This window comes from Syngnathus acus, chromosome 16 (assembly GCF_901709675.1).
Source record: "Syngnathus acus chromosome 16, fSynAcu1.2, whole genome shotgun sequence".
Classification (NCBI taxonomy): domain Eukaryota; kingdom Metazoa; phylum Chordata; class Actinopteri; order Syngnathiformes; family Syngnathidae; genus Syngnathus; species Syngnathus acus.
In genome coordinates, this window is record NC_051101.1 from 14,766,454 (window position 1) to 14,776,859 (window position 10,406).

Sequence of the window (10,406 nt, forward strand, 5' to 3'; positions counted from 1 at the left end):
GGTAAAGACAGGTAAAGACCCAATGATTGTCACACACACATCTGGGTGTGGTGAAATTTGTCTCTGCATTTAACCCATTCCCGAAGGGAGCAGTGAGCAGCAGCGGTGCCGCCGCGCCCGGGAATCATTTGGTGATCTAACCCCCCAATTCCAACCCTTAATGCTGAGTGCCAAGCAGGGAGGCAATGGGTCCCATTTTTATAGTCTTTGGTATGACCCGGCCGGCCGGGGTTTGAACCCACAACCTTCCAGTCTCAGGGCGGACACTCTACCACTACACTCTACTTCGTTTGCCACTGTTGATGGAAAGAATTGCTTTAGCGAGGTCATAAGTCACTTCCTTCTTTCCACCCGTGTTAAATGACTGTGACTGTGGGCTGCGTTAGCTTGGAGGTAGCCATTAAACAAATTTGTCACGTTGCCATATACCAACGGCATCCGAGGAAAGGCCAAACCAAATCCACATTGTAGATGCGGACTTTCTTTTCGGAACCAACTTTCTTTGGCGGTGGCCTTCGCCGTGGCTTACCGCGGGAGTCGGAGTGTCACGTGCGGCGTACTGCCATACGTGGCAAGCAGCTCCGAGCCGCCATCAAGCTAAAGCGTAGAGAATGGGAACCAGCTTTCGGCTTTATCAAACCGTCAACAAATTCAAGTCCTCAACGATTTAATAGTCAGATTCGTTCAATTAGGCCCTGAAATGATTGAGAGTTAAGTCAGAGACGTAAGTCGTCATCCAAAAATAGTATTCAAGTGAAGCACGCATATAAAGAAGACACAAATGGTTCTCTTGAACGGTGCTTTTGTACATTTGAAACACACAAATGTCATTGTACACAAGTATGGCCACACACAAATGCCTTATTACTGCCATGATGTTGTAAAAAAAAAAAAGAAAATCTCTTTTTATCCAGTAAATGGAAATGACGATCTTGTGCTTTTCCTTCACTCGTCGTTTTTTTTCGTCATGATGGAAAGTCTTTATGTCCATTTCTTCGGCCTTTTATTCATTTGTAGTAATTATAGAAGGGAAGGTAAAAAATGTCTTCCTCCCCTTCTTTTCTTTCCTCCCTCATACGGAGCTTTTTCTCGCTCGTGCGCCTTTAGAAGAGCTTTCAGCTCGCTGCATTCTTATTAGAGCCATATCTGAAAGGCTCCCACAGCATGTGGTGTCCGCTATACGGATGCTTTTTTGTCGGCATTAACGAGCCAAGGATAGCTTTTCAACAGGTACAAACTTTTCCTTTTGGATAATTAACTGCACTCAGACAATCATGCGAGCAGACGCCGAGAGAGGATGAGATTTGGGAGAAAAAGCTGGGGGAAGGGAAACTTGAAAAGACAAGATGTTCTCTTTGGCTTCTATACGCAACTCCTTCCTATTCAAAATTCCCTCTTCATCCTCTTCATCAGGACGGAGCATCAAACGAGGGGCGAAAGCTGCGTCATTGTCGCATGGTCAAAGGTCTGCTGGCTTAATGAATGGGAGAAACAAGAAGAGTGCAACGCTGTGCTTTTTCACGACCGCCACAAAAGTCCTCGGATGCCTGCCTGCCTGCCTGCCTGCCTGCCTGGTGAAGAAGACCTCCTTCACTAATGCTGCCTCATCTTGCTGAAGGGGGCAGAGGGGAAAAGTAATTTTCTTTCCTCGGCGAGCAATTCTTTTGGTGGGCTGCTGCCACTTTTTCTGCTATACTTTTATAAAGCTTCTAATGATGTGGGCCAGAGCCCTCAAGTGACAACCAATGGGGTCTTTATACCCTTCTCCTGTATTCTCCGCTTTCTAATATTTGCTTTTTCACATATGCCATGCGAGCGCCCCACGCAAGTCCTGTCGCGAGAAATTCTTTGTCAATTGGACCGTATGTTCTCTGTCGCTATAAACTAGTGCTGTCCGGCTATTTGAAATGAAATCATCAAATGAATCACATTTTAATGAGGAGTATGGAATGATTGGTCTCCTCTTTGATTGACAGTGAACTATGATTGGTTTGCTCTGCCCCATTTGCAAGCTTGTCATTCCGTTGTTCTGAACCGTCGCTCATCATCGTGGCATTCTTCTTCTCGGTTCCTCTTGTCGTCGTCTTCTCCCTTCGACCGCGAACATGCGCTGCCGCCCCTACTAGTCATTTCAACTTACTTTCGCTTTGAACAATAACATAAGAATAAATCTGAACATTTTGAGAAATTTAATTACAAGACAATCAAATCTCAGTAGTTATGTTTTTTCTATGTAAGTTGGAAACGTGGTGGTGGTGGTGGGGGTTAGGGGCAAACGTGTCGTCACGGTTACATGCTTGTTGGGAGCTTTTGCCGTCTGTTCTTTGCAGGGATCCCCGTCCGCTCAAACTCCATTTTCTCCTGGATGTATTCCTGCTTACACGTCTGAAAAAAGTCAGGGTCTTCGTAGCTGGTGAGACACAAAAATCGCAACACATCATATATTCATGACAATGTCATAGTTCTTATGAACAAGTGAAAGAAAGTCCTTTGCATTGAAAGTGTAGGACAAGCACATGTGCAAAATGACACCATACAACATAAGCACGGTTTGAACTGTTAAGTACTCACTGGCGTGTCAGACAGTCTTTCAAGGCAGCGTTCTCCTCTCGACACTTGAACACCATGAAGAAGCCGGAATCTTTGCAACAGTGGTTGAAAGCTGGACAGAAGAAAATACGTCTGAGTGGAGCATTAGAAGGAAACAGCCCTTTAACCCCATGGCTGTTTTTTTTTTATTTCTATATTTTTTTTTTTAAATTGATTTGTGTTCATTTTGTCCAGAAAATGTCAGATATATGGGCCTTTTTTTTATACTCAGGCAGTGTGGATCTTTTCTAGATGCATTTGAAAAGTAACATCTGAAGATATGAAGACAGTTTTGTGCGATTTCATCTTCACGTCTGGTAAGAAAGCACATGGTCCTCACAATAGCGCTGACGGCATCCTCCCTTCTCATCACACACACGCACACACACTAAGCTTTTTGATCAACAAGACTCAAGCATAAAATTTGGTTTGAATTGAACAAAAATGACATTGCACACAATATCTGCAGACTGCAATTCAAAGCATACTTGCTTTCAATTGGAATAAAAGGATGACTCTTATTCGATTTGGTATGCATCATACCACATGAAGGAAAATGCAACTTTTGACCAGGGTGAAAAAACAAAAATCTATATCCTCTCTAAACAAGCAACATTATAATTACATTCATCAGTGGAATCAGTCTGGTTATTACAGTGGCACTTTCATCAGGACGCATATAGGAAACCAAAGCAATTTAGAAGAGCAGGAGAGTGCGACTAATCTCATCAATCTAATCAACCAGTGCCTCTCCCGCATCCCATGATACAAGGATTGCCTATGCTCAGCGACTTTACGCCAGTGAAACGTACAAGGTAGTCTGCTTCTGAAACAATTCTTGGCTCACCAACACACGCTGTGAGTGCGTGTGTGTGTGTGTGTGTGTATGTATATGTGTGTATACATACGCACACACACGGATTGAGACGTCAACACGTATACCTACGCATGCACGCGTGAGTGTAGTACAACACACACCTTCAACTCTGTCAGCGCAGCGCTCCTTGGCTTTCTCCCTCATCATTTTGGGAATGAGCACATCTGTCTCCACATGTCTTAAGTGGATCTCCTCTGAAACAGGCCAAAAAAAAAAAAATACATTGGCTTCTGCTACAAAAGAGATTTAGTTGCAGTTCGTATTGTTTCAATATTAGATCATTCGCACTTTGCACCAACTGCATTCCACAGACCGCTCCATTAAGTTGAAATATGAAGTACCATTTTAATACGGGTTGGTTATCCTGCTTTAAGTAATTAACTACACGGACGCTACTATTTGCTGGTAGTAAATAGCGGCATAAATGCTTGGTAAACATCGTGCGAATAATGTAACGTATAAAATAGCAAAAAAACGACTACCTGTTTTTGTTGCTTCCATTAATGTAGAACGCTCATAAGATTACAAAACTCTACCAATGTGACCTGTCCTCACGACACTTGCTGTGTCCAAATTCACAGGCTGCGTCCTCCGAAGCGACCGGATTTTCGGCTACGTGACGTCATTTCCGAAGCGACCCGACGGCCCTCACGTGACACACGAAAGCAGCCTTGCCTTCAAAATGGCTTCCGTTTCCATGGCGACGGTCTCGTTTCTTGATTATTATTATTTTTTTAAATATTTATTTAGGATCTCAGAACTTGTAAACGCAACTTGTCAAACATAGAACTGAAGAAATGTTCCGCGGTCGGGTTTGAAACGTAAGTAGAGGCACCACTGTACTTGAATCGATCTGCATTAGTAATGGGATTTGGCACCACCTGGTGGCCCATCATAAAATGAAGTAATCCTGATGGAAAACACTTTGCTTTCTTTTCTTTAAATCTAATAATTTGGAGATAAAGCCTTCATAGTGCAAGTCACCACCATCGTTATACAACCGTTCTTTAACAAAAATAATGTCTTTATTAACCCAGGACTGAGAGAGCAGCGATCGATTTTCTTAAAAAAAAAAAAGAATGCTTTTGTTTTGAAATATTTCTTGTGTGACGTCACTCCCGGAAGTTTTTGTTTTCTCGTCTGTCTGCGCTGTCAACATTCCAGTGTCCAGCGTCACCTTCCAGTTTTCCCTGGCAAAAACCGCGGCTGTTATCCGTTATAAATCGTGGACACCGGACCTCTAACTGAGGACAGCGTTTTAACACGGTTAGTAAGTCGTGTGCTTAAAACTAATGGTTGCTTTTGCTGAATGCTACTGATGCCAAAAGACGTTAGCATAACGCTAGCGCAGCTGGTACGATCTCAAACGCTTTACATTATCTGTAGAGTCCTGGTTATTGGGTAATACTTTCAATCTTAAGCGGGCAACGTATTTCGCGAATGTAAAGTCCGTGGACTTATCTCATTTGTCCCAATAGCATGTTCCCAGGTTATCGCGTCTCTGTTTCCAATGCTTATGCTGCAATCGCGGAAGGTGGGGAAGTCGAATTTTTGACTGCGGGCAGGCCAGCCTCCCCTCGGGAAAATAATAACAAACCAAAAGCGGTGATGGTCCAATTTTCAGTAATTGGTCGCGTCTATGTAGCTTGTGATCAGGAAAATGTAAAAGAATAGCATTTTCTATTTCATCCATTCATTTTGGAGAAATAATGAAAAAACGAATGCCTTCAGAAACGCCCACTTTTAATGAATATGGTGCCCCCCCCCCCTCCTGTCTTGTTGATGACGTCACTGAGGGCAGCGATCACACTTTTCCCATTGGAAATCATTGTACAGACATTGTCAAAACAACAGGGATCAACCACCCTCAAAATGCATGTGGACATCTCTACTTATGCCCGTTTCAACCTGTGGTGCCAAAATGTGAGAGGATTAAACCGGCTAGAGATGATTACACTTCCGTCCGTCCTCAGTCCATCCTTTTATTATTATTTTTTTTAACTTTCTCGTCCGTCCTCAAAATGGTGGTCCCTCCCGTCCTTCGGGCGGAATGGCCACCTCCGGTAAATAGTATGTTGTTATTGCAGTGTTTTCTGTGCATGAGACGCAGGCACAATTTCTTTCTCTGAACTTTTTTTTTGTTTGTTTTTTTCTTTGAAAGAGTCTCTGTATTCTAATCCCACAGGTCTTCAATCTGCTTCACAGCCATGGAACATCAGGCTGTGGATGATGACATCTGCATCCTCAAACACGAGACGGCCGACACGGCTGCGGGAGAAAGCCCCGTATCGGTGTGTGCCGGCGATGAATCTGTAGCTTCTCATTTCGCCCTGGTCACAGCCTATGAGGACATCAAAAAGCGCCTGAGAGAGACCGAGCAAGATAACACTTTCCTTAGGAAACGAGTTAAGCAGCTGGAGGATAAGGTATGATATAAGGCGAGGTTGAAGTTAGGCTTGCAAATAGGTGGATCGTTTCACCTCAAATCATTGGGAGTTAAGCTGAATTTGAAAATACAATAAGCATCCAAAATTGTTTTGTCGCAAAAAACTTCCATTACGTTATCATACTTTAAAAGCAAAGCTGTTTAAAGTTGAACTTTATAAAGTTTGAATTAACTCTCAGAGCCAAGCCATTAAAAAAAATAGTAACAAAACAAAAACCTTTCCCCATCAAAGACCACTCACTGTAAACCTTCAGTCAAAGTGCCAAATCTCCCTTCAACAGTCTCATTCATTACTGTAGATGGGATAGGATGTGGTGGGAGGTGGTTGATTCATTAATATGTGAACTCATCAGCTTTTTTTATTATTTTTTTTTTATTTCATTTTTTTTTTAACATCCTTGCATCATTGTTCTAGCTCTTCCGGCCAGAGGTTTCAGAGGGTCCCCAATATGTCAACAAGGCCTTCAGCGCATATCGAGGTATATATATTGAAAAGGAGGACCTGCAGATGGAGCTAAACAAGCTGGTGCGTTTTCCTGGTTCAAGAAATATTGCATTTCTTAATCCCAGTACAAAGATCTTGCAAACATGATTATTTTCATTCTTCATGGTGCTGGTATGGGGAACATTCCCTCCTCCATACAATTGTGCAACATATCATCGCTCTCATTATTTTGTTGTAGAAGTACCTCCAAAGCACTTTGTGCCATTCATTGAACAAGTAATGGTAGGCTCAAAAAACGGGACAAAACCTTGGCAGTATATTCAATTGAATTGTTTCAATTGTTGAACCATTAGCTGCCTCTTCAAAAAGGAATCACAGAAGATATAGGAAGGTGGACTTTAATATCAGTGCTGGAGTGGCTCTCGGTGCTCAAGTAGCAGTGAATGTAAGACCTGGAAGGGCCCGTACCATCTGTTATGACTCGGGTTGACAGTCTACTTGGTATTTTACTTTTTTGATCATCATTAACAGGGGTCACCCTAGAACGTGTCCATGTGTGTATTGGATGGGGGCCAAGGGCAGTGCTACATTTATTTTGTAGGCTGCGTATTGTGCGACAGCCTCCCCTACCACTGCAGACATGTAGTAGTTTCTTTTCTTTTTCGTTTCAATCCCGAATGAAGCAACATCTCGAAAAGCAAAGCCGTAACACGCGGCCAACTTGAGAATCAGATGGTGTTGGCTGCACCCTTGCTCTTCTCTTCAATTCTGTTCTGCCTGTGTCTCCTCAGAAAAAGGAGAAGAGTGAGAGCGAGAGGCTCCTGACAGAGCAGCTTCAAAGCAAAGAGCTGGAGCTGCTCCAGCTGAGGACCGAGATGGAGACCAGCCAAGGTTTGTTGGCCAAAGCCAGAAATGCCGTCATTTCCATAAGGTGTTAAGTCCATCTTTGAACAAGTCTTTGGGTCCAACCTTTCGGACTCTCCCCCTAATAGTTATTCGGACTAGATTTCCCACTTCCGATATGATACAGATATTAGGGCTAAAATAGGTTGTGGTCCCATACCAAATCAGCAGGAATGATACCTGCTGAAATGGACTTTTTAACATGAAAGAGGCAAGTGATACGATTCAAACAAAGATTTACTGTATCGTTATTGTGTTCGTTAATCTATCCTAGCTATACATTTTAAAAAGTGATATAGTGTAACTCTGACCTTCTGCTTTATCAAATGTCAAATCATGGTCCTCCAAAACAGATCCCCTCTCTTCCTAATGAGACAAGCAAACCCGAAGTGATTTGATTGAACTTGAGCGCTTCCATCTACTTATGTATCCACCTAATATTTGTGTAAAACAATGAATGTGGATATTTTTGTACAGTCATGAAGAGCTTGAACAGTCCTCAGGACTCCTGGCAGATGGACTGTGTCAGTGCTCAGCGAAAAATCCTTCAACTTCAGGAGGAGCTGGACCGCTTGTCCCTGAAACACAGCGAGCAACTGGAAATGAGAGGGGTAAGAGAGAACAGAGGGAGGGAGGGAGGGAGGGAGGGATGGATGGATATCCTTTTCCCTCAATGAGTCCAAAGCAGCTTCTGCTGAAATGTTGAAGGAATCTCTACTTTGATCCATTATAGGACGAATTGTGTGACCTGAACGGACCAAACTCGGAACACAATCCCAGGTACAATATTTCATCACGACCTTACCGTTGGCACTTGCTCTAATAAGCAAACATTTACCAATGTCTTTCAAAGAAACTAGTTTCATGTCATTTTTACTTTGTTTTCCCATTTTAATACAGTATATGGTATTTAACCACATCCCAATGGACAGTTTCTGGAAAGAATATGCATCAAGCGAGTAAGCAGAGGCGGGCTTTCCGTTCCAGTTAACCAAATGGTCCCGTCACTGATTGACACCATTTTGCTGACCGCAAAGTTAAAAAAACATTGAGGCTAGACGGAAGTGGTTTTCCATCCGTCCGTCCGTGTAAACCAGTGGTCCCCGACCTTTTTTGCGCCACGGAGCGGTTACGTGTAAGAAATATTTCCGCGGACCGGCCTTTATATAAATAAATAATACATTTATTTATATAAATAAATAATACATTTATAATAAATATATAAATACGATGAAATAAAATGATACGACTGGCATAAAAACTCAGACTGAGACATTTTGTTCTAAATTCACCCAATAAACTACTACTAATACTTTCCCAGGCTTGATCTGTGCCAAGTTTCAAGAGTTTCCATGCATGTTTGGAGCGTCCCAAAAAAGCATTGTTTTCAACAGCGTTTCATAAAACATCACTAAGGGATAGACGGACGGGACAGTCAACCGAGGACATTTTCTTGTTTGCCACGGAACCGTAAAAATCCAACTCAAAACCTGGAATAATCTTTTCACTCCCATAGCACTATCATGATTATTATTTTGAGCGTTACTGCAAGAGTGTCGAAAACAAATGTTCTGTGCGTGTCTGTAGGGAGAGGAGCATGCAGCAGGCATACGAGACTTTGCATTCTGAGATCGCCCGTCTCCGTTCAGAGCTCAGGCACCAAAGAGGCCTGATTCGGAGGCTCAGACCATTGATCAGTGACACAAGACGAGGTGAGGTGTGCGTGTGCGGGTTTGCATTTTCCCCCCAATAATCATTTGATGATGGCTTACAACAAAATGCTGTAACAAGGACATTTATGGATTGAGCACGTGTTTCATGAGGTCATCAAACGCACGCAATAAAAGCCACACAGTCCACCGGGTAAACGTGCAGCGGAGCGAAGCAAGCTCGACGCCCTTGGCTCGGGCCTCATCGAATGACAACTCTCCCTTTCTCCGTTTCCGTTTTCCCCCACACCACAGCAGGTCCAATTCAGTGTCTGCAAGAGACGGAGAGCAATCGGCGCGCAGTCGTTCAGGCTCCGCTACCTCAACCCCCCCCCGCATTGCCCTCGTGTTCCGGCCGCCCCTGTCCCCCCCCCGCGGGTGGCCAGACTAGCGCCTTGCTGCCGGACATTTTGCGAGAGGACTGCTGGTGTAACGGTCCGTGGCCAACGCAGCAGTGCTCCGGCGAGGCTTTGGCCAGGAACGAGGCCTCTTCTGTTGTTTTGCCGCCGCCGCCCCTGAACCAGGCCTCCATAGATGACAGCTCCAGGTCCTTCCCCAGTCCCCCCAAACCGAGTGACGCCCTTTTCTGGGAGCTACACTCGGCCGCATCCAATTCATCTTCCTTGAATGGAAACTGTAGTCCTAGGAGCCCTCCCAATACAGAGTCTATCAAGCGCTTTTGACTTTGCGAGCACGTAGTCTGCCTTAAACGAATAATACCGCTCCCCTGTGGGATGTGTGCCAATCAGACCAAGGCCAGAAGAGCAGCCAGGGGAAAACACTTGCCAGCGCCAAGGGAGCAAACGCTCACGGACGTCAGGGTTCATCGGGGTCGGTCGCTTCCACGCGGCACGTCCCCTCCGAACGTTTGTACGGTGAACGTACAGGTGAATGCAACATTTATGCCCTTGAACAAACTCTGATGAGAACACCGTATTTGGTAGCTTTGCAAATACTGCCAGCGGGGGACGCGACATCTCTTCCACACAGCTCTGATGACGAGGGATGGCTGTCGTTAAGATTTGAACCGTACGCCTACTCGACGATGCTCGACTGATCCGCCGCTTTTATCTGTACTTTTTTGTTAAGGGGAAATGCAGCGTTTTTTTAAACCATTGAAATTGCCATGCAACATTCATGTCAAATAAATAGAAACAATGTTTTGCAGAGTTTCTGGGGGGCACAAATCACTACTTAAGCAGACGTCGCTATTTGCAGCCACTTCCCATTGCAAGGTAAACACAGCGCCTGGACGCTTAACGTCGTTCCCCGATGCGAGACTTCAAGAATAAGGTGGATGCCAATACAATGGAAACATACGCGAGTTGTGGCAGAAGTCAGGAACACGTTTCTATTCTAAGGACAACATATCAGGCCACCCTTAACTGTAGGCCTGCTGTTTTTTTTTCCCCCATTTGGCATTATTCCCATCATGCC

The 10,406-nt window shown here is 44.2% G+C and overlaps 2 protein-coding genes across 5 annotated transcripts; one reads left to right on the forward strand and one right to left on the reverse strand.

The window, feature by feature from the left end:
- Window positions 1-785: 785 nt before the first annotated feature.
- Window positions 786-4,102, reverse strand: cmc1 (C-x(9)-C motif containing 1). Of its 2 annotated transcripts, none has more exons than XM_037275047.1 (4): window positions 3,949-4,097; window positions 3,568-3,699; window positions 2,572-2,662; window positions 786-2,410 (listed from the first exon to the last, which is right to left on the reverse strand). In XM_037275047.1, exons 1-4 carry the CDS (start codon window positions 3,965-3,967, stop codon window positions 2,290-2,292), a joined length of 363 nt encoding a protein of 120 aa, XP_037130942.1. In that variant the 5' UTR covers window positions 3,968-4,097; the 3' UTR covers window positions 786-2,289. The 2 variants fall into 2 exon arrangements, with proteins under 2 accessions (XP_037130942.1, XP_037130943.1); XM_037275048.1 differs by having other exon boundaries at window positions 871-2,410; window positions 3,568-3,660; window positions 3,949-4,102.
- Window positions 4,103-4,574: 472 nt separating this feature from the next.
- On the forward strand, window positions 4,575-10,138 carry azi2 (5-azacytidine induced 2). Of its 3 annotated transcripts, none has more exons than XM_037275043.1 (8): window positions 4,575-4,732; window positions 5,652-5,892; window positions 6,328-6,438; window positions 7,149-7,248; window positions 7,738-7,871; window positions 7,994-8,040; window positions 8,848-8,972; window positions 9,225-10,138. In XM_037275043.1, exons 2-8 carry the CDS (start codon window positions 5,674-5,676, stop codon window positions 9,650-9,652), a joined length of 1,164 nt encoding a protein of 387 aa, XP_037130938.1. In that variant the 5' UTR covers window positions 4,575-4,732; window positions 5,652-5,673; the 3' UTR covers window positions 9,653-10,138. The 3 variants fall into 3 exon arrangements, with proteins under 3 accessions (XP_037130938.1, XP_037130939.1, XP_037130940.1); XM_037275044.1 differs by having other exon boundaries at window positions 9,228-10,138; XM_037275045.1 differs by lacking the exon at window positions 6,328-6,438.
- Window positions 10,139-10,406: the final 268 nt, after the last annotated feature.